This window comes from Elephas maximus, chromosome 24, assembly GCF_024166365.1.
Source record: "Elephas maximus indicus isolate mEleMax1 chromosome 24, mEleMax1 primary haplotype, whole genome shotgun sequence".
In the NCBI taxonomy this organism is placed as follows: Eukaryota; Metazoa; Chordata; class Mammalia; order Proboscidea; family Elephantidae; genus Elephas; species Elephas maximus.
The window spans coordinates 62,549,604-62,574,646 of NC_064842.1; the positions used below are offsets into that span (position 1 = coordinate 62,549,604).

At 35.0% G+C, this 25,043-nt stretch overlaps 1 protein-coding gene and 1 long non-coding RNA gene across 5 annotated transcripts in view; one reads left to right on the forward strand and one right to left on the reverse strand.

Annotated features, from left to right (window-relative positions):
• The window catches only part of LOC126066822 (uncharacterized), a 917,409-nt gene that overhangs the window by 662,140 nt on the left and 230,226 nt on the right, over positions 1-25,043 (forward strand). The window lies entirely within an intron of this gene.
• The window catches only part of KCNT2 (potassium sodium-activated channel subfamily T member 2), a 571,079-nt gene that overhangs the window by 26,764 nt on the left and 519,272 nt on the right, over positions 1-25,043 (reverse strand). For 2 of the 3 annotated variants that reach the window (XM_049868194.1, XM_049868195.1), the window contains exon 25: positions 22,114-22,414. In XM_049868194.1, coding sequence (XP_049724151.1) covers positions 22,114-22,414 — 301 coding nt within the window. The remainder of the gene's footprint in view (positions 1-22,113; positions 22,415-25,043) is intronic. The other variant, XM_049868196.1, reaches the window with a different exon arrangement.

The following is a 25,043-nucleotide window of genomic DNA, read 5'->3' on the forward strand; positions in this document are numbered from 1 at the left end:
ATATATAAGTCATAAATATGATGGAATATTGTTACCTTTAATATATAGTTCTTAGGCTTATTATCTGATTAATAGCAAGTGCTATATAAAGGTCGCCATTTTAATCATAGCAGGCAAAATGCAACCTATAATTTTTAAATAATAATTGTATAAGTACTGTAATATGAAGAAAATAAAACAGAGTAATGTGATACCATTTCCAAGTGGGGGCTCAACTCTCTTTAGGGGCACCAGACGAATCTTCTCTGAGGCAATGACAGACGATGCTATGTAAAGATTGGGAAGAAAGGTGTTCCAGGCAAAGAGAATAGCAAGTGTGAAAGTCTGAGAAGGCTGTGTTTATGTTGCAGAAAGCAGGCCCCTGAGACTGGAGTAAAGTGAGCAATGAAGGGATTAATTGGAGACCATGTTGTAAAGGTAAGACAGGGTGAGATTCTGTAGGACTTTACAGACCTTGGTCAGAAGTTTGCGTTTCATTCCAAGTGCAATGAGAAGCCATCGAAAAGTTGTAAGGGGAAAGGGGTGTGGAATGGTGGCACGATCTAATTTCCTATTAAATACATCACTTCGGTGGCTCTGTGGGGAATGAACTTCACAGCCTCGAGTTTGAACTAAGGAATATTAAGTGGTCATTGCAGAATGGAAGCCCAGGTGAGGATGAAGAGAATCAGTGGAAATAGACGAAATTAGGGGAAAGGGACAGCCAGAGTCAGAAAGAAGGACACACACACACACACACACACACACACAGTTGGTTTTAAGATAGAAGATAACGCATCATGTTTTAATGCTGATAGAAAAATCAAGTAATAGGGAAAAAATGGTGCTGTACCAGAGTGGGCATAGTTTTCTTCAGTCACTGCAAACAAATAATTTTTTCAGGGAAAATACTCTCAGTTGTACAGTATTTATTTCTCTGATAGAGAGATTGATGATTTCATCTTCCCTTATACCGAACTTTTATTCATATATGTGTTATCTGCTATCAAACTGTCTAGTTTACAGTGCTGAGCTAATTTGCATATGTATTTCAGTTTAGTACAAAACTATGCCTATGGTGCCTTGAAGCAACTATTTTGGACAAATATTTTGTCCGTTTTTACTGAACTGACCAATCTATTGGTGTCAGAGAGAGCGAGAGTGGTTAGAGATAATGTTAAAAGAGTAATTATATTTAATCAACCTTGATTTAAAGTGATTTCCATTATTGTTGTTAAAAATTGTTGTTAGGTGCCTTCAAATTGGTTTCAAATCATAGCAACCCTGCAGAACAGAGTAGAGCTGACCCATAGGGTTTCCAAGGAGCTGTTGGTGGATTTGAACTGCCAACCTTTTGCTTAGCAGCCAAGCTTTTAACCACTATACCACCATACACTAATTTAGAAGTATTTTACAGTAGACAAGATAAACTTTAAGAAACAAAATGAGTGAACTCACTTAAATTTTCTTCATATGACTATTCAGAAAACAAGATTAGATGAACAATTAGCAAAACAAGTAGCATAATGTAGGGCAAAGCTTCAGAAATAGATCAATTTTAACTATGCCATGAGCCACTCCATTGCTTACTAGCTACATAGGCAAAACTAGTTATTTTAGACTCAATTTTACTTTTATAATGGATTATTCAACATTTCTTAATCTTTTAAAATCTCTCTCACCATTAAAACGTAAAAAATTAAACACTAAAAAATTAGAACCCTCTCACCTTTGCTTAATGTGATAGGGAATTAAAAACAAAGTAAAAGTGAACCTTGTGTCTAAATACACTCACTTCTTCAGTGGTGCAAAGTCCTATTTTGTTTTGTCAGAATGCTTTCTCTACCCATGCCTTCCCAACTGTTGATGTGCCTTTCAGGACTGGTGTGCGTCTGGTGAAAGCGAGCTGCTCAATAAATGCTAGTTTCCTTCAAAATATTATGACAACCAACAACTTTTCGTATTAAGTGATGTGAACTCAAACTATACAGATGGGCCGAAAAGTAAGGAACATATCCTAAAATAGTCCTAAAATAGTATGTTAGTTGCATTTTCAAATAAGGGGTTCAGTATTTTTTAAGGGGAAATACTTTCAAATTTAAAGATATGACTCTAATTAACGTCTGATAAAGAAGACAAGTACACTACAGAAAGTATTTTGGGAACAACACAAATCGTGTATTAATTATATACTTTTTCCAATTAACAGTTGGATCTATTGCTTTAAATTTAGAGGTATTTTGCTTGAAAAGATATCTGAGGGTCAACCCAAAGTATACTGAATGTATTATTTGAACAATTTAAAAATAAGTATATACACTATATTCTGATTTTGTGCTGTTGTTGGTAGGTGTCATCGAGCTGGCTCCAACCCATAGTGACCCTACGTACCACAGAACGGAACACCACCTGGTCCTGCGCCATGCTCACAATCGTTTCTATGCTTGAGCCTATTGTTGCAGCCACTGTGTCAATCCATCTCGTTGAAGATCTTCCTCTTTTTCGCTGACCCTGTACTTTACCAAGCATGATGTCCTTCTCCAGGGACTGATCCCTCCTGATAACATGTCCAAAGTATGTAAGAGGTAGTCTCGCCATCCTTGCTTCTAAGGAGCATTCTGGTTGTACTTCTTCCAAGACAGATTTGTTCATTCTTTTGGCAGTCCATGGTATATTGAAAATTCTTCACCAACACCACAATTCAAAGGCGTCAATTCTTCTTTGGTATTCCTTATTCATTGCCCAGTTTCTGCATGCATATGATGTGATTGAAAATACCATGGCTTGGGTCAGGCCCACCTTAGTCTTCAAGGTGACATCTTGGCTTTTCAACACTTTAAAGAGGTCACTTCCAGCAGATGTGCCCAATGCAATGCGTCTTTTGATTTCTTGACTGCTGCTTCCATGGGTGTTTGTTGATTGTGGACCCAAGTAAAATGAAATCCTTGACAACTTCAATCTTTTCACCATTTATCATGATGTAGCTTATTGGTCTGTCATGAGGATTTTTGTTTTCTTTATGTTGAGATGTAATCCATACTGAAGGCTCTGGTCTTTGATCTTAATCAGCAAGTGCTTCAAGTCCTCTTTTCTTTCAGCAAACAATGTTATGTTATCTGCATAAAGCAGGTTGTTAATGAGTCTTCCTCCAATCCTGATGCCCTGTTCTTCTTCAGTCCAGCTTCTCAGATTATTTGCTCAGCACACAGATTGAATAGGTACAGTGAAAGGATACAACCATGATGCACACCTTTCCTGACTTTAAACCATGCAATATTCCCTTGTTCTGTCCAAACAACTGCCTTTTAATTTATGTATAGGTTCCTCATGAACATAATTAAGTTTTCTAGAATTCTCATTCTTCGCAATGTTATCCATAGTTTGTTATGATCCACACAGTCGAATGCCTTAGCATAGTCAATAAAACACAGGTAAACATCTTTCTGGTATTCTCTGCTTTCAGCCAGGATCCATCTGACATCAGCAATGATGGCCCTGGTTCCACGTCCTCTTCTGAATCTGGTCTCAATTCCTGAATTGCTGCAGCCACTTTTGAATGATCTTCAGCAAAATTTTACTTGTGTGTGATATTAATGATATTGTTCGATAATTTCACCTTTCTTGGGAATATGCATAAATATGGATCTCTTCCAGTCAGTTGGCCAGGAAGCTGTCTTCCAAATTTCTTGACATAGATGAGTGAGTGCTTCTTATCTTGTATATATTATATAATCTGTCCATATGACTTAGAGAATCGATCTGTGATTAGTTGATAATCATACCTTATCACATGATATGCTTTATGCTCAATTCTGTCATGTAGTAATGTTAACTGAGCACCATTATGCTAACTGAGCCACAAATATTTCTTAATCTGGGAATACGGCAATAAACATGACAGGCAAAGTCTGACTTCAGGGATCTTTTTTAGCAATTTTCTAGAGACGTAATATACTGTGTAATAAGATCTTTGCCAACTTTTGACCTTGAGGATTAAAAAAAAAAAGGAAGAAATATAGCTAATAGATAGTAATGGAATGAGTAAAAAATTCATTTTTCTTTTAACAATATCTTTTAACAAATTAAAAAAGGCATAAATGTATCTTTTTATGTTTACTCATATATTTACCATTTATTTTGTTTAGATTCAAATTTCCATTTGGTATTATCCTCCATCTTAACTTTTTTTTTTTTTTTTTGGCATGCAGATCTGCTTTTGACAAATTCTCTGTTTTTGTTTGTCTTAAAATGTCTTTATTTTGCTTTAATTTGAGGAAGATATTTTTACTGTGTATAAGCTTGTAGTAGACTGCCCCTGCTCCCCCCAGCATTGTAAGGATGTATCTCTACTGTTTTTCTGATTGGCAAAGTTCCTGAAAAGAATTATCCTGTCATCCTGTATTTGCTCCTCACCCTAAAGTGTCTTTTTGTATTGGCTCATTTTGAGATGTTTTTATTATCATTGATTTTCAGCAATTTTGATTATTGGGCCTTAGCATTATTTTACTTTTAGATTTATATTACTTGGCTTTCATTGAGCTTCTTGGATCTTGGATGGAGTTCTCATTAAATTTGGAAAGACTTTGACCATTATTTTTTCAAATATCCATTCTCTTCTCTCCTGTGATTCCAATTACATGTATGATAGACTACTTGGTGTTGTTCCACTGCTTACTAACACTCTATTTTATGGTCCTTTTTTCTCCCCTCTCTGCTTCATTTTGGACAGTCTGTTGCTATGACTTTATGTTCACTGATGTTTTCTTCTGCAGTACCTATACTGACATTAATCCCATTCAATGTATTTTTCATTTTTAATACTGAAATTGTGCATTTCTAGGAACTTCAGTGTGGTTTCTTTTATATATTCCATTTCTCTCTTTACCATTCTCATGTTTTCCTCTACTTTCTTGAACATGGAAAGCATATTATAATAGCTACTTTAATGCCCTTGTTTCTGGGTATGTTTCCATTGATTTTCTATTGCTAATGGGTCATACTTCTCTTCTCTCAAAGAACAAAGTTACATGTTGCTTTTTGTCCAATACCTGAAAACTCCTGTTTTACACACACACATATGTATGTAAATATATGTATATGTATAGTTACATATATATGATTACATATCTATATCTCTTAATCTATATATAGTCCTTTTGTTATTTAAGTTGACATCATAAATAGTTCCCTGTTCTTGTCAGAAGAGGAAGTTTCTCCTTATTGTTTTAATGCATTTAGAAAGTTTACTCTTTGCTCTTCCATTGACTATTTCTACTCAATCCATAAAAATGCATCAAAAGGAGAAAGTTCAGTCAACCCATTAACTTTTTTACTCAATTGCAAGAAATGTTTTATTTTATCCAAATTGGCCACAATTTTCTTACACATATGGCAGAATACACACTTGAATTTCCAGTCATAAAAACAAAAATATTTTTATATTTAAGTGCAATTAAGTAAACACCTTGGTGTAAATCACGTAAAAATTTTGGTATCACTGGAAAATTACTGTTCTTGAAAGGATATGATACAGCTTCATGCAAAGAAACTTCATAGTTTTAATTTAAAATGACATGGGGAATTCATTGCTCAAATATTTTCATTTACTACAAATCACTGTCAACTCAGCAGTTACCCCTTTGAAAGTTTAATCACTTTATCTATTAAGTAAAACCATTTAGTTTGTTTCTTCTATTAACATTTTACAGGTGTAATGAGATCCACATAAACCAAACCCTTCGGTTTCTGACTACCATCTTGTGAGAACGGATCAGTTCAGCCAATATAGAATCACATAAAATCATTCATTTTCTGGTAATCTATGTTGGGAATATATTGGTTATATATTAATATTAACGTACTCATTTATATAGGGAAATGGTGAACGACATATTTCAAAATAAAGAGCTCAGTGCCAATTTCTATTGAAATAAAACATTATAGATGAAGTCATTAACATGAGCTCAATACTTACATTATTTCTCCTAAGTAATAAATGAAACTAAATATTCTACAAGAATCACCTAAGTATGACACTATGTACCCCTTTGGTAATTTGTTTTATCAAGAACTTAGAAATAACTTTGTGGTATAAAAAAGTAGGTGGCTTATTAATTAGAATTACGTGAAGTTTTTTTTTGTAAAAACATGAAAATGATCAATGAATTATAAAACAGTCTGTAAATGTAAGACGATGGTGTTGCTATTACTACTACTACTACTGCTATGTTTATCACAGATTTGGGGTATAGATAGCAATCGTCTATTGTCAATTTTGTGTATTTCTTTTCCATAAGAAAGATAATGTCTATAAACTAAGTCAGCAAGTTAGCAATAAAAGTTCGTTAGTCTATCCATTTTTTCATGCAAATTATAAACTTATTTTACTAAAGAGTTCTGATAGTTATAATAAAGGAAATATCTGGCCATTATCATTTACCTCTTTGTCACTTAAAAATATTTATTTTTATTCTGCTTTTGGTCTTTCATCTTAACTAACAGTATGAAACTTGCAAGAACTGACATCAAAATCTGCTGACACCTGTAGCAGCAATCTCACCAGGAATACTTGTTTGTCTATTTATACATTAAAAGCATCTGTCATTCTATGGGCTAATCACTAAGATTCTGCTAATGCTTAGAAAGAGAATTTTCTCTCAGTGTTTGAGCCATTTGAAATAGACAGTTGAAGAATAATGCTAGTTATTAACATAAAGTAATAATTATTTACATTTTCACTATAGTTTATAGGTTGCAAACTCTTTTCACAGACATTACAATATGACAGTTGTAATTATTGCATATATACCTTGGGAAGATTTTTATTATCCTCACTTGGTGGTTGAAGAACATGAAGTTCAGAGAGTTAATGACTTGCCTGAGAACACACAGCTATTTAGTAAGCAATGAAGTGAATAAGTTTTAAAAATTATAGTGAACAAATTGACAAAACATATTAAAAAAAGAAGCAAATAGAATTTTTAAATTGTCACTTTAGCAATTTACCCAAAACATTCAGGTCCTCAAGTTTCATCTTCCAACCCCTTGGGGGCAGTTACTTTTCAGAACTGATTTTTTTCTGATTTAGAAAGTAATAGTGAGCATATAATGTATATAATCTAGCATCTGCAACAGGATGTGAAGCAGCAAATTCATATTTCTGCAGTAAAATATTTGAATACTCCCAATAAATAGAATAAACAGAAGATGAAAAAAGATTCAAGGAATTTGGGTCAGGTTTTGCAACCAAACATGTTGAATGCCACACGTATGTAAAAATTTGGTTTTCTGATATTTTGGATCTTGAAACTGCAAATGAGGGATTGTAATCTAATCAACATCTTTTGGTTATAAGTTTATGTTTACCTCAGATAATTCATACATAAAAATTTATATTAGCTTTATTTATTTCAAACTTGCCTGTAGAAACAAACCTTATATCAGAAAACATTAAGCATTTTAATGATGCTAATAAATTTACAAGAGAGATGGTCAGGAATTTGGTTCCTCCTTAGCCTTAATCATTTGGATAAGACATTTGTATTCTCATAGGTTTGATCACAAGCAGGGGAGATTAGAGCAAGATGGAAATATGAGCACCTACACATTCCCATCAACCTCAAAAACATGCAAAAAAAAAAAAAGCAGAAACTGGCAGAACCAATTTTGTCAGAACACTAGAAATAGTCAAAGGGTTACAGCAAGTAAGCAAATGTGGAATTAAGATAAAGGCTATTTCTAAATGGTAGGACAGCTTTGGTTTTCTGTCTCCTGCCTGGACCCTTGTCTGGTTCAGCATAGCCATCTTAAAGTGTCAGGGAGAGACTCAGATCTCAGGCTCTAGATGGAGCAGAAAAGAATTCATTCACAAATTATTGTGTGTCTGTCCTAACTTGTCTAAGATCTGCATGAAGGATGAAGCATGGCATTCATGAGGGAGAGTGGGCAATGACCATCGGCCTAAAGCTGTAACCATCTGTAACCACCTGTAGCTAAAGAGTGTGATTTAATTATACAAAAGACACCTCAAGACTAGGAGAAAGTTTCTCTTCTAGGAGAGAGTTTTTTTTTTTTTTTTCTCCAGAATCTACCGCTTTAAAAGCTACCATGTACATGGGGTAACTGAGAAAACCACATGAAAGCCAAGCAAAAGATGTATGGTCAGTAATTACCTGAGACATCCCTATGCTTTCTCCATAGATTGATCCTTAGGCCCAGTGCAAGTCTGGCTAACTGTTGAAGGAGGGCCCTGGCACAGAACCAGTTTTCAAACACAGGGAGAGGTCACCTTTCCTCTGGTATTCAAGGAACTCTCTATCAAAATACTAGTTGAACACAAGCCAAGAAATGGAGACTTCAGTGCCCACACATAATCAGGATGGTAGCCTTTCCAAAAATAGGAGATGACTACAATCTATAACAATTACCAAACCAAACAACAACAACAAAAAAATCCTGGGGAAGGGAAGAATCAGAGTTCTGGAGTTACCACATTATAATACTCAAATGATGTAATTTCACCAAAATTTACAATGCATACAAAAAAATAGGAAAGCATGGACTGTTCAGACGAACAAAATTAAGTGACAGGCACACTTGGGGAAGCCCAGATAAAGGACTTATTAGTCAGGGACTTTAAAACAACTGTATTAAATATGCTCAAAGAGCTAAATGAAAACATGGGCAATGAACTGAAATATATCAGGAAAACGATACATGAACAAAACAAGAATAACAATAGAGAAAGAAATTGTAAAAAAGAAACCAAAAAGAAATGCTAGAGCTGAAAAATATAACTGAAATGAAAAATTCACTGGAGGGATTTGACAGTAGATTTGAACTGGCTAAAGAAAGAATAGGCAAACTTGAGGATAGGACAATTGAAATGATCATGTTTGAGAAACAAACAAACAAACAAACAAAAAACATGAATAGAGCCTAGGGAACATACAGGACACCATTAAGTGGACCAGCATACACATTTTAGGAGTTCCAGAAGAAGAGAGAGAAAGGAGTATTTAAGCATAGAACAAAATTTCCTCAACATGGTAAAAGTCATTATGAAAAACTGACAGCTAACCTCATACTAAACAGTGAAAGACTGAAAGTATCTCACCTAAGATAAAGAATGAGACAAGGATGCCCACTTTGACCACTATAGTTCATCATTGTACTAGAAGTTCTAGCAGAGCAATTAGATAAGAAAAAGAAATTGAAAGGCATCCAAATCAGAAAGAAGTAAAACTATATTCATAGATGACGTTATCCTATACATAGGTAATCCAAAACAGTCCACAAGAAAGCTACTATAGCTAATGAATAACCCAGCAAAGCTGCAAGATAAAAGATCAACACTCGAAAATCGGTTGTGTTTCTGCACACCAACAATGAACAATATGAAAAGAAAATTAAGAAAACAATTCCACTTACAGCAATACCCAAAAGAATAAAACAGCTAGCAGTAAATTAAATCGGGGAGCTAAATGATATGTGTACTGACAATTATAAAATGTGCAAAGAAACTAAAGAAGACTTACATAAATGGAAAACATACATGTTAATGGAGTGGAAGGCTTAACAGTAAGATGCCAATAGTACTCAAAGCAATACTACTCAATTACTACAGATTCAATGCAATCCCTACCAAAATTTCAACTTTTTTTTTCCAAAATGGAAAATATAATCCTAAAATTCATAAGGAATTATAAGGGCCCTGAACAAACAATAAGATCTTGAAAAAACAAGAACAAAGTAAGAGTACTCACATTTCCAGATTTCAAAACCTACTATGATGCTACAGTAATCAATACAGTGTGGTACTACTGGAAACATAAACACATAGACCAATTGAATAGAACTGAGAGTGAGAAATAAACCCATATACCTGAGCCAACTGATTTTCGACAAGTGTGCCAAGTCCATCCAACAAGGAAAGAATAGTCTCTTCAACAAATTGTGCTGTAACAACTGGATCTCCACATGCAAAAGCATTAAGTTGTACCCATATTTTACACCATATATGAAAATTAACTCAAAATATATCAACGATCTAAATACAAGAACTAAAATGATAAAACTCTCTTGGAAGAAAACATAAATATAAATCTTCAAGAATTTGTTTTTGACAATAGATTCTAGATGTAACACCAAAAGCATCAGCAAAACAAGAAAAAAGTAGATAAAGTACACTTCATCAAAATGAAATAATTTTGTGCATCAAAGGACTTAAAAAACAAAAGTAAAGAGGCAGCCTAAAGAAAGGGAGAAAATACTTCATAGCCATATACCTCACAAGGATTTAATATCCAGAATACATAAAGACCTCCTACAACTCATCAACAAAAAGACAAAGAAGACATAGAAATGGCCAGTAAGCTCATGAAAAGATGTTCAAAGTCATTAGTCATCAAGGAAATTCAAAACAAAACCACTACGAGATAAAAATTCAACCCCCAGGATACCTATCAGAAAAATGGAAAATAACAGGTGTTGGTGAGTATGTAGAGAATTTGGAACCCTCGCGCACATCTAAAGGAAATGTAGAATGGTGCAGCTGCTATGGAGAACAGGTTTGTGGTTCCTCAAAGGGCTAAACACAGAATCACCATATGACCCAGCAATTCCATTCCTAGGTATTTCTAAAAGACTTCAAAGCAGGAACTCAAACAGATATTGGAATACCAATGTTTCATGCATTATTATAATACCCAGAATGGAAACATCCTAAGTGTCCATCTTGAGATGAATGGGTAAACAAAAGGTGGTATATGCATACAATGAAATATTATTCAGTCATAAGGAGAAATAAAGTGCTGATACATGCTATGACATTAAGCCCAGTGAAATAACTCAAATAGAAAAGGAAAAATACTGTATCACCCCATTCTTATGAAATACACAGAATAGGCCAAAGCATAGAGACAAAAGCAGATTAGTGGTTACAATGGGTTGGGGTGAGGGGAAAATGGGAAGTTTCCATTTGGGGCGATAAAAACTGTTAGACATAGACAGTAAATTTGGTTGCACAACATGGTGAATGTAATTAATGTTACTGAAGAATATATTTAAAAATAGTTAAAATGACAAATTCTTGTTGTATATATATATATTTTTATATTTTAGCACAATAAAAAAGGAAACAAACAATGTCTCCATTATTTCATAATTGAGTTTCCATGTAATATTATAAAAGCAAAATTCAGATATAACAATCTTGTTTTAGATTTTATGATTTCCTTTAACTTCTTCCTTTTCATATTTATCTTCATATTTTTTACAACTGCCAATTCCCTCATAATCTTAAAGCAATAATTTCTACAGCTTCAAGATTCATACTTCCAAAATTTACTTGAAGCAAAATTTATTCACTTGGTACCTTTGAGCACCTTTTTAAGCCTGGTATATTTTTTTGTTTCTCTCGTTTTAAACCATGAGATCGATGATGAAATTGTTTGGGTCACATATAAACGACATCCTATGGGAACTATGGTGCATGAGAGCATCTTCTATAAATAATTATTTTACATTCTTTAATTTTTGGTTAAGCAAAAATAATAGAGGAATACATGATTATGATATGTATGACAATAATGACAATTTGTGCTTTAAAATTATTGCTAATAGTTTCAGTGAAAATTAATACAAATTTTTGCAAACCACATGGAACTAATGATATTCTTGTAATTTTGTGTCCTGTTTATGATTAAATTATGCAACAGAGGTCACATCTAGGCAGTTAATATTTTTTGCCACAAGATGAATTATGAAACACAGATATGCATGTTTTATTTTAAAAATTTGCTTGAAAAACCCTACAGATTTTTTAAAAATGTGAATCATAGATCAAATCTCTGTTTAATGTAAATCCAGCTGACTTTAGATCTTATTTTGAAGATCAAAAAAGAAAGTACATTTCTAACAGCATTTTAAGAAAACATAAGTCATCCCCAAGTCTTAGCAGAACTTATAATAACTATATTCAGCCATGTATTTCTCTTTAAACTTTACAGTAATTGCTATTGCTTTGGTTATCATTTCATTATTTTACTATAAATTACTTACATAGTTTTTCTTTCTTGTTTTATTTTTTATTTCACAGAATGCTTCAAAAAGTTTGACTTTCTACTACATATTAGGCATTGCCTATGAGGTGGTAGTTTGGAAACCCTGGTGGCATAGTGGTTAAGAGCTATGACTGCTAAGGTTAGCAGTCCAAATCTACCAGGTGCTCCTTGGAAACCATATGGAGCAGTTCTACTCTGTCCTACAGGGTTGCTATGAGTTGGAATCGACTGGACGGCGAAGGGTTTTTTGTTTATTTTTTATGAGGTAAACAAACAAACAAAAAAACCAAACCTATCGCCATCCAGTCTATTTCGACTCATAGAGACCCCATAGGACAGAGCAGAAGTGCCCCATTGAGTTTCCAAGGAGTGCCTGGTGGATTTGAACTGTCGACCTTTTGGTTAGCAGCTATAGCACTTAAACACTACACCACCAGGGTTTCTGAGGGGTTTATGAAGTAGTTACTATATATTAGACTTTTAAAATAGAGATGTGAACAAGTTAGATGTAACCCATATCCTCAATGACAAAAGAAGCATAGTTACCAAATATTAGTTGAAATACTAATATTTTTAATGTATTTACTTTTCAGTGTTTATGATTTACCAATGACTTGTAATTAAATTAACTTTTTCGTTTTTTAAAAAAAGTTACTGTCAAGTCAACTCTGAATCATAGTGATCATATGTGTGTCAGAGTAGAACTATGCTCCTAAGGGTTTTCAGTGTCTCATTTTTCAGCAGTAGATCACTAAGTCTTTCTTCCGAGGCATTCTGGGTGGACTTGAGCTTCGAACCTTTCAGTTAGCAGCCACGTGCACTAACTGTTTATACCACCCAGGGATTTTTCTTCCAATATATAACTTCTAAAGCAGCATTTTTGGGCAAATTTGTAATTAGACAATTTGAGAATAAGATTCAAGTTTATATCTTGATGTTTTTGGGTGTTAGAGGGAATGTTAGATAAAAGATTGAATATGAGCTTGGATGAAGAATGAAAAATAGTATTACAAGTAAAAAAAAAAAAAACAAGTAAGGAAATAAAATATATAATGGCAAGTATATATGAACTGGCTCAACAAGTTTAAGTTTAAGAATTTAGGAGTCCTGGTCATGCCGTGGTTAAGAGCTTGGCTGCTATGCAAAAAGTCAACAGTTTGAATCTACCAGCCACTCCTTGGAAACCCTATGTGGCAGTTCTACCGTATCCTATAGAGTCCCTTTGAGTAGGAATCGACTTGAAGGCAATGGTTTTTTTTTGTTTGTTTGTCTTGACTAAAACTTAAAAGTCTAGGGAAGAAAAGAGATGATGATAGATAAGTAAAAAAGGACTAAAGACTACCCTAAGATAATTATCCCAAGCATTTGTCAGTTTGTCATAATGTGGTGGCTTGTGTGTTGCTGTGATGCTGGAAGCTATGCCACAGGTAGTCAAATACCAGAGGGGTCATCCTTACTGGACAGGTTTCAGCTGAGCTTCCAGACTAAGACAGACTAGGAAGAAGGACCTGGCAGTCTACTTCTGAAAAAAAATTAGCAGTGAAAACCACAGGAATAGCAGTGGAAAATTGTCTGGTACTGTGCAGGAAGATGAGTCCCTCAGGTTGTAAGGCACTCAAATTACAACTGGGAAAGAGCAGACTTCTCAAAGTAGAGTCAATTTTAATGACATGGATGGAGTCAAGCTTTTGGCATCTTCATTTGCTGATGAGGCAGAACTCAAAATGAGAAAAAAAAAATAGCTGAAAATGCCCATTAATAATAGGAACATGGAAAGTACTGAGTATGAATCTAGAGAAATTGGAAATCATCAAAAATAAAATAGAATGCATAAACATCAATAGCCTAGGCATTAGTGAGCTGAAATGGACTGGTATTGGCCATTTTGAATCGGACTATCATATCATCTACTATCCCAGGAATGACAAACTGAAGAAGAATGGCATTGCACTCATCATCAAAAAGAACATTTCAAGATCTATCCTGAAGTACAACACAGTCAGTGATAGGGTAATATCCATATGCTTACAAGGAAGATCAGTTAATACAACTATTATTCAAATTTATGCACCAACCACTAAGGCCAAAGATGAAGAAAATGAAGATTTTTACGAAATTCTGCAGTTTGAAATTGATCAAACATGCAATCGGGATGCATGGATAATTACTGGTGATTGGAATGCAAAAGTTGGAAACAAAGAAGGATTGGCAGTTTGAAAATATGGCCTTGGTGACAGAAACAATGCCAGAGGTCATATGATAGAATTTGGCAAGACCAACAACTTCTTCATTGCAAATAGCTGTTTTCAACAACATAAATGGTGGCTAAATATGTGGACCTTGTCAGAACGAATACACAGGAATCAAACTGACTACATCTGTGGAAAGAGAATATGGAAAAAACTGAGTATCATCAGTCAGAACAAGGCCAGTAACCAGCTGTGGAACAAACCATCAAGTGCTCATATGCAAGTTCAAGTTGAAGCAGAAGAAAATTAGAACAAGTCCATGAGAACCAAAGTATGATCTTGATTGTATTCCACCTGAGTTTAGAGGCCATCTCAAGAATAGATTTGATGCATTAAACACTAAGGACCAAAGATCAGAGTAGTTGTGGAATGACACCAAGGGCATCATACATGAAGAAAGCAAGAGGACATTAAAAAGACAGGAAAGAAGGAAAAGACTAAAATGGATGTCAGAAGAGACTCTGAAACTTGCTTTTGAACATCAAGTAGGTAAAGTGATTGTAAGAAAAGATGGAGTAAAAGAGCTGAAGAGAAGATTTCAAAGGGTGGCTCGAGAAGACAAAATAAAACATTTTAAAGAAATGTGCAAAGACCTGGAGTTAGAAAACCAAATTGAAGAAAACACTTGGCATTTTTCAAGCTGAAAGAACTGAAGAAAAAATTCAAGCCTTGAGTTGCTATATTGAAGGATTCTACAGGGAAAATATTAAACAACACAGAGAGCATCAAAAGAAGATGAAAATAACACACAGAGTCACTACCAAAAAGAATTAATCGATATTCAACCATTTCAGGAGATAGCATATGATCAAGAACCAATGGCACTGAAGGGAGGTTCAAGCTGTACGGAAGGCATTGGTGAAAAACAAAAACCAAACCAAACCAAACGCAGTGCTGTCAAGTCAATTCTGACTCATAGCGACCCTATAGGACAGAGTAGGACTGCCCCGCAGAGTTTCCAAGGAGCACCTGGCAGATTCGAACTGCTGAGCCTTTGCTTAGCAGCCGTAGCACTTAACCAGTATGCCACCGGGGTTTCCAAGACTAGAAATTGATGGAATATCAATTGAGATGTTTTAACAAACAGATGCAGCCTTGGAAATGCTGACTCATCTACACCAAGAAATTTGGAAGAGGGCTGCCTGGCCAACTGATTGGACGAGATCCATATTTTTGCATATTCCAAAGAAAGGTGGTCCAACAGAATGCAAAAATTATTGAACGATATCGTTAATATCACACACAAGTAAAATTTTGCTGAAGATCATTCAAAAATAGTTACAGCAGTACATCGACAGGGAACTGCCAGAAATTCAAGCCAGATTCAAAAGAGGACTTGGATCAAGGGATAGCCATTGCAGATGGATCCTGGCCGAAAGCAGAGAATACCAGAAAGATGTTTACCCATGTTTTACTGACTATGCAAATGCGTTTGACAGTGTGAATCATAACACATTATGGATAACATTGCAAAGAATGGGAATTCCACAACAATTAATTGTGCTCATGAGAGAACATGTACATAGGCCAAGAAGTAGTCATTTGAACAGATCAAGGAAATACTGTGTAGTTTAAAGTCAGGAAGGTTGTGTGTCAGGGTTGCATCATTTTACTATACTTATTCAATCTGTATGCTGAGCAAATAATCCAAGAAGCTGGACTATATGAAGAACAGGGCATCAGGATTGGAAGAAAACTCATTAACAACCTGTGCTATGTAGATGGCACAACCTTTCTTGGTGAAAGTGAAGAGTTGAAGCACATACTGATGAAAACCAAAGACAACAGCCTTCAGAATAGATTACACCTCAACATAAAAGAAAAACCCTCACAACTGGACCAATAAGCAACATCCATGATAAATGGAGAGAATATTGAAGTTGTCAAAGATTTCATTTTACTTGGATCCACAATCAGTGTCCATGGAAGCAGTAGTGAAGAAATAAAACAATGCATTACACTGGGTAAATCATTCAGAAGAATAAACATATAAGAATAGCCAGGGAAATACTCAAAAAGAAGAATGCAGGTATTAAAATATACTATAAAACTACAGCCTCTATAATTAAACAGTGAGTACTTTTACGTGAATAGGCAGGCGTAACATTGTTACACAACAGGAAGTCTAGAAATAGGCTTAATTACATGTACAAATTTGGTATCTGGTAAACGAAGTATACAAAATCTTTGGAGGTATATGTTTTAATAAATGGCATTGTATAATTGAATTTGGAAAATATATTGGAAAAATAAAAATTTGTTCCATCACCCACCATATACATTAGGATAAATTCCATTAGATCAGATATTTAAATGCAAAATATAATGCCAAACATTCCTCTCTAGCCTTGGAAAGCTACACTAAGACTCAAAATCATAAGCAATAAGGGAAAAGATAGAAAAAATGATTATATTAAAATACTTGATGAAAAAAGGACTAATGTAAGCTGAGAAGAAATATCTGCAACAAATATTTCAAATAGAGTTAGTATTCTTAATATATAAGCAACTTAAAAAATAAGAATCATATAAAAAATTTTGGCTAAAGGTAAACAGGTCATTGAAAATGGCCCTTAACCACATGAAAAGATGCTCAACTTCACAATAATAAGAGGGTATACAGAGATACCACTTTTCTCCTACTAGAATGGCAAAACATCCAGAAGTTTAACAACATACTCCATTGAAAAAGTTTTGGGAAAATAGACTCTCATACTTTACTGGTACGAATACGAAATGACAAACATCTAAGGAAGAAATTTGGCCAACAACATACGTACTTAAACTTTATTCCAGTATTTTCACTTTTAGATCCATCCCAAAGATAAACTGGCCAAAAGATGAAAATCTATATTCATAAAACTACTAATGGCAGGATTATTTGTAATCACAAAAGACTGGAGAAAATCCAAATATCTATCAAAAGGGACTAATTAAATAGACTACAGTATGCCCACACAACGGAATATTGGGTAAAATATCTATCAATAAAAAACCAGTTAAATAGATGACAGTACGTCCACACAATGCAGTGCTGGGCAGCAAAAAAGAGTCAAGGATTATCTCTGTATTTCAATCAGCCTATGATCTCTGTAAAAAAAAAAAAAAAAAATTTTTTTTTTTTTTTATGATCTCTGTAGGGTCACTGTGAGTTGGAGTCAGCTTCAGGGCAATGGATTTGGTTTTTGGTTTTTTGATGATCTCTAGGACATACTGTGAAAGAAGCAACGTGGAAAAAATGAACATATCATGATGTCTTCTGTATTCTAAACTTTATGTTTGAACAATGGAAGGACAAACTGTTAATATATATATATATATATATATATATATGTATGTATTTATTATCCATGAGGGAGGAAAGAGACCCTGTGGCAGTAACAGGGAGAGAAAGTTAAATGTCTTTGATTATACCTTGTATTGAACATTCGATTTGGGCACCACATAAATATTTAAAATAAATACAAAACAAATTTAAATTTTAGAAAAAGCAATCCCCAGACATTGAAAGTGAAAATGAGCCTAAATTTACATCAAGTTGGTGGTTTACCTACACGAAGAGGAACTATTCCAAGCCCTAAACAGATTAATTTTGCTATATATCCCTATTGTGCTGTATAACCTAAGGTAAAAAATATAAAACAAAATGAAAAAAAAAAATTTTTAGTCATTATGTTGTTAGTATTAGCATTCCATTATTATTCTGAGTCTGCTTTATGTATATTGTGGAACAAAATATACCATAATTCTATCATTCCTGGTGGTGGTGACAACCATGATTCTAAGTGTTGGAGAAAGGAAGATACAAACAGTGAAATAAAAACCCTTTAGCCCTAAATTTTAATCATGTGACTGTACAAACTCATAAAATATCTACCTATCTACCTACCTATCTATCATCTATCTGTCCCTGTCTGTCTGTATATCCATCTATTAGCTCTGTTCATTAAAAGTTCTGAGAACTCCAAAATGGAGCTATACATGAAAGCACCACACCGTCGCTCCACAGCAAAGACCCGAAGAACTAAGTAGAACAGAGACTAATGTCAATCCTGGAACCCTAGGTGTCAAATGAAGAGATAAAGAACTCAACCAAGCACCAAACGGAATAAGAAAACTGACAGAACAGAGAGGAGAGATATTAGCTAACGGCGCACAGATTCACCATCTTGGTCTCCTCAGTCACCAAGAATGGCAGACAGGGGAGTCAGGAAGGCAGCTTCATGGAGCTCCCAGCAGGAGACAGAGTACCCAGTAATCAGTGATACATGCCTTCTAACCACCCACCCTTCTTCCCTCTGCTCAGCTTCACCTGCTTCTCGGCAGGCCCTGGTGGCTCCAGTGGGGAGGCCTCAGTTCCTTGCCACTTGGATTTGCCCCACCCACACCGGCTGGCTCCTTCAGTGCAATTTTTTGTTGGTGTTGTTGCTTTTTACAGCTTCTTTGGTTTCTTCTCTCTCTCTCATCCCCTTCCTTTCTTTCGAACACCTGGCTCCATGTGACATCCCCCCTCCTTCTTGACAGGCTGTAAAGTGCTGCTTGCCTGGGGAACCACTTCCCTGGTCCACACTGCCATGCCACTGGGATCCCTAGGGGCATTTTTTTTCTTCTTTCCTTTGTTTTTCTTCATTTCTCAGTTTCTATTATTTGTCTATTTTCCTATCTCCTGAATACCTGTGCTATGTGCCATCTCCGCCCCTTCTAGAGCAGCTGTGCAGTGCTGCTCGGCTTGGGAGCCACTTCCCTGGTACATGTGGTCAAGCCAGTGGGCTCCCTTGGGGATTTTTTTTCTTTTCTCAACTTCTTGTCTTTACCATCTGTCCCTTCTTTTCTCCTGAAACCCTGGTGCCATGTGCCATCTCTGCTTCTTCTAGACAGGCTGTGCAGTGCCACGCAGCTGGGAAGCTACTTCCCCTGTCCACACAACCACACTACTGGGCTCCCTTGAGGCATTTTAAATTTTTCCGTTCTCTCTTCATTTCTTTTTGCAGTTTCTTGTCTCCCTCTACCTTCCTTACCCTTCTACTGAACACCTGGCACCATGTGCATCTCTGCTCTTTCTTGACAGGCTGTGTAGTGCTGCTTGTCAGGGGAACTGCTTCCAGTGGGGTCCGTTGGGGTAATTTTTTTTCCTTTCTTTCTTCTTTTTTTTCTTGGTTTCTTGTTTCTCTCCACATGCCTTCCTTACCCTTCTCGTGAATATCTGACACTGTGTGCCACTTCTGCACCTTCTAGAGGGGCTGTGCAACATCGTTTATCTGGGGACCTGCGACCAGTGAGCTCCCTTGGGGCAATTTTTTTTCCTTTCTTTTTTTTTCTCGGTTTCTTGTCTCTCTCTACCTTCCTTCTTTTCCTTCCTCCCAACCATCTGGCAACTTTTTTTTTTTTCTCAGTTTCTTGTCTTTCTCTTTACATTTTCTCCTGACCACCTTGCTGCATGTCTTTCTACTTTTTTTTTTTTTAAATTATCTAGTTTCTTATCTCTCTTTCCCTTCCTTCCTTTCCTTTCTCCCACCCACATAGCTGCATGTGCTGTATCTGTCCCTTCTTGTTGGGCTGTGCATCACTGCCTGGCTAGAAAGCCACTAGTACATGGCTTCCCTGAGTCTACACCACTCCAATGACAGGCTCCCTTCGCACTTTTTTTTGTTTGTTCTTACTTCTCTCTGCTCTTTCTCTTCTTTCCCACACTCAATTAGCTCCACATATCACAAGCTCCCTCCTCCCTCCTGCCTATCTGCTGTACGTGCTGAGCAATGCACCCATGACCAGCACAGGCACACTCTATTGGATTGGACTGACCCCCAACCCTGCCCTGCTGGCCCCAGTACATGCCACAAATGATCCATTCCAGCTCCTCCCCTTCTGCTGGACCTGCCCTGCTGCACCACAGCTGAGTGACTGTCCCAGCTCATGGAACAAGGTGGTGAGAAGTAATGTGCCCACAGACAAGCAAACACCAGAGAACACCCAGCCTGCCTGTTCAGACATAACCAAAATAAAAAAAAAGCCCTGATGATTCTCCTATGAAGCCAGCTTATGCATTTTTGTGTCACTAACAGTCAAAATGGTAATCTGCCATATTGCTTACAGGACAAGCCTGGGGTTATACTGTTCAAAAAAACAGCTAGAATTGTATGAACACTCATTTACTAAAACTTTTCAGAAAAAAAAATAAAAAAGTAGCTGAATAACAGCTAACAAAAGTACTCATAAATATGACTATAGCCCTATAAGAAGTATACTCATACACTTAATATCATGAAATGAGTGAACAGCTGTTAATATATTTTTTAAAGAAGGATTTTTTTTTTTCCTTTTGATTTGCTTCTTAATGTAAGACCTAGTGTGGTTATGTAAAAATCACTGGTCACATTGAGCCTATAATATATTTAAGTCATTGAAATATAATTATGAATTTCAATTATATATGGAATCCAGACTCTAATACATTTCAACTCTATTTTCTTGAACAAGGTCATTAACCTTTGACTTTCAGGTTCTTGAAAGATAAAATGATAAAGATACAAAGAGATACCTATCAAACTGGGATTATAAGGAGTCCATGAAAACACACACTAGATGGAAAACACCTAGAATAGCTCTCGAAGTAAAGTAGATACTCAGGAAACATATTTCCTTTCCTAATTTGAACACAGGCAACTACTCTTAAACTAATTCTTAGATTGATTTTGTTCCTTATGTGCATTATCTTAAAGTTGAGACTTAATAAAGTTAAAATGGAAGGAAATATGGAATGTATTCTATTTTATCCTTAAATGTATTCTATTTTATCCTTAACCTTCATGAAACTGATACAATTTTAGCTCCAGGTTTACACAAGCTATATATAAAACAAAATGAAATACCTTTTATTCATCATTTGGTTTTCACTGGGTTGACAAAATTTTTAAAAATAAAATTCATACAGTAATAAATAATATATTTAAAGTTATCTTTGCATTATTTATTTAAGTTGTGTCTATATGGTCTATGGAAACCCTGGTGGTGTAGTGGTCAAGTGCTATGGCTGCTAATTGAAGGGTCGGCAGTTCAAATCCACCAGGCGCTCCTTGGAAACTCTATGGGGCACTTCTACTCTGTTGTATAGGGTCGTTATGAGTCGGAATCGACTCAACAGCACTGGGTTTGGTTTTTTTTGCTGTATGGTCTATATGGCAATAATGGATCAACATAAAAACCTAATACTGATTGAGACAAATATGCACAATATGGGATCATGCACTACATGAACTTTAAAATTAGAGCTCTTGAAGAATTTGTTTCTGTGCCAAAAAAAAAAAAAAAACTAAACAGATTTTATAGAAACAGTTTGGTTCATCTATAGTTGGTACATTTATTTACTGAACAAAGCCTCAAATTTATTATCTCAGGCACTGGAATAGATAGGGGGTGTGTGCATGTATGTCTGTGTGTGTAAGAGAGACTTTGGTGACAGACACATCTGTATATAAATTCCATCTCTGCTATTAACAAGCTACTTAGCAAGTCACTTGACTTATATTTCCTCATCTCTAAACCAGAAAAAGATTGTCTGGCTCAAAGAGTTTGATAAACATTAAAAATGAGATAATGCATAGAAGATGTTCAGTACAGTGCCCCAAAACTGAGTGTTTAAAAATGTTAGCACTTCATTTTATTATTATCATTACGATTTGAAGTATGATTAGATGTGCCACCAGTTCCTACACATTAGCCTGTAAAATAAAAGTGATTCTTAAATACTAAATTAGATCCAATTATACGATAAAAATGGCAAGAAATCACAAATCCATATGACACAATATTTTTAAAGAGCATACCATAGCCTACTGTGGAAAGACCCAAGTGTTTCATTCTATTTTTCACAAGTTCAGCAAGCTCCTGTCTTTCTGACCTCCGGTAGAGGTTCAATCGCTGCTGGGTTATCTTCTCAGCTGTTTTACCGCTGTGTTTTGGACCTTTCCTGCTCAGTCTTCGGGCCCACTGCATGCTCTTTCTTCGCAGCAAGGGGTGGTCTGACTGGTCGCTAGATGTCGAGTTGCGGTGGTTGCTGCGGTGGTGACCTTGTTCTTTGGTATCTTTGGTGTCTTCCCACTCTTCTACACTGATAGATATTTGAGACTTTAAAGAAGAGAGAGATTGATGATGAGATATTTTAGAAATAATCATAGCCTAGAGTCGAAATAATATTCATTTGGGGGTCCATTTGCTAATATCATGGTATAATTATATACCCACTCATGAACATTTCCATAGAAAGAGCAGAATCATAATCATTGATGCTAACTACCTGTTACTAAAAATATTTTTAGAAAATATGTTTCTGAACTTATCTGTGAACCAGATAAAATATCTTATTCTCCAATACAGATTTTCATGAAAGGATTTAATTTTTTATGCATAAGAATTTTCTTTTAAGTGACACTGTTAGCATATGGTTATTTGAAACACACAAAGTTAACTTAGATATTTACAACTTTATTCAAATAAAGTCCATATAATGGACTTTATAAATCTATTACAAATATTATACAGATAATTTCAACAAAGATTATAAAAATTGTTTTGGGGGGATTATTTTAAAATGATTTTGAAATTAGTGCTCTTTCTATAGATGGAACTGGAATAAACTTTTAAAAATGTGAAATTTTTTATTCCATCATATGATCCACAAGGAAAAAAAAAGCACTTTTTAAACTCATGCATTCATAATTCATCACATAAAATGCTTTTCTGGGTAAAATATTAAAACATATTTTGGGAAATCTTCTGAGTGTTCTAAGTGAAAATATATTGTGAATGTTAATGTTTCACAAATGTCTTATAGAATCACAACTAAAACTTAAACCAGGCTAGTCTCCATAGGAAGGAAAAACAATCAGCAAATTCATAATGTCTATTTTGATGTACTCTTTCAGTATCAAATCTGAGTTTTAAAGTAAGAAGGTCTCCTTTGATTATAGGCCCTTAATAAGTAAAAACTTCCTGTTTCAAAATTATTGCTTTTCATACCAAGAAGTCACATAAAGTGGAATATTGATCAAAGCAGAAAGTCTTACTTTCTAATATGCACATGCAAATGAACAGATTCCTGAGTTCTAGTATACAATAGGTGCAGCATTCACGAAGAGGCTAACTGCCATTTCCCTTCTATGGACGCAAGTTTGAGCTTCAATTATAACATGCGTGTACTGTTGACTTTCAAAGTAACGGAATTTAAATTACCAATTTAAGTAAGGTGGGGAAGTAGGTCCAATAAAATCCTTTAAAAGTGAATATAAATTATTGAGGCTCAGTCAGTCTCTTACATAAAATTCCCAGTGGGTAGCTATAAAATTATGTCACACTTAAAATCAAATACTCATCTGCATTTCTTTTTCAAAACTGTAGTGTATCAGAGTGATCTCAGAAATACTTAACCTTCATATCTTCCTGATAAGAGAACATTTGATTCGAAGATTTTAGAACCCAAACGTTAGTTATCAGAACTTACGTTGATAGCATTAGGGTTTTTTAATACTGTGGTTTCGTGATAATGAACACGTACATAATTCTTAACTTATTCAAATCTCACCTCACTTTGTAATATATTGAAAATCCCCTTTTGTGAAACTAAAATACATATACTCTTGAGTAATATCTTTGTTCAGAAGTTTATATGTACCTTTTCACAAAAATGAAAACATGTTGATCATTCATATCTTAGGTATTTGCTTCCAGAGTTTTGTTAACCACAATCTTAAGTTTACTTGAAGTGAACAGTCTGTTCCTCTTTCTAGGCAGAAGCCCCTTGGAGTAATAGATTTCCTACAAATACGTTGGAATAGTACTCTTTCCAGACGAAATACTCAAAGCATTATGTTTATGTAATGTTACTTATAATTCAAGCCATAGAATCATGAGTTAACACACAGTACTGACGGGAGAGGGGATCTGTTTCTCTTTGATGCAAATCATGAAACACTATTTGCCTTTGTAACTGGTTTTTCTTTGTTATCTATATGAGGCATTATGCAGAACATATCTAAAACATTAACTGAAGCCTAGGCATACCTTAAAAAAAAAAAACAAAAAAACCTTAGCTAAGCAATACTGAATACCCTATTCATCACTGTTTTAAATTGCTCCAGGAAGGGAATATTGTGATTTGTCCATAAAAATCCACAGGAATCGTAAGCACTTAAAAAAAAATAATTCTATAGCATAAGTAACATCTCTTTGCAGGTTTCACTTAATTTTAAAAACCCAAACTGACACCTAAATTGTTCTTTATATGTTTGGAATTTACATGCTTTTCTTCAAATCTTCCAATATGACACAATAAAAAGTATACTGGATTTTTGTGCTTTTATACACAAATTCGAACACAATTTCTGATGTTTCTGACCTCTCTCCCTACAACAAAATTGCATAACCTCTATGTAAAATAAGAACAATACTACCCACTGTCTACCTCACAGACAGCTAACGTACAAAGGAAAGTCCTGTCAACTGTAAACTTCCACGTACAATAATTCTACTATACAATATATCCTAGTTAGCATTATTATCCACAGGGTCAACAGCATTGGTGATAAATAGTAATTATTCTATTCCTGAGTGCTGAATGTGTGTGTGCACATGTGTATCTGTGTGTTTTAAAAGAAGGTCAATTTATAAATATACTTTTGGGCTGTTATTTTCCCTTCTGGTTCTAACTTTTTTATTTTCAATGTAGTATCATGATCTAGTAGAAACAGTGTAGTGCTGG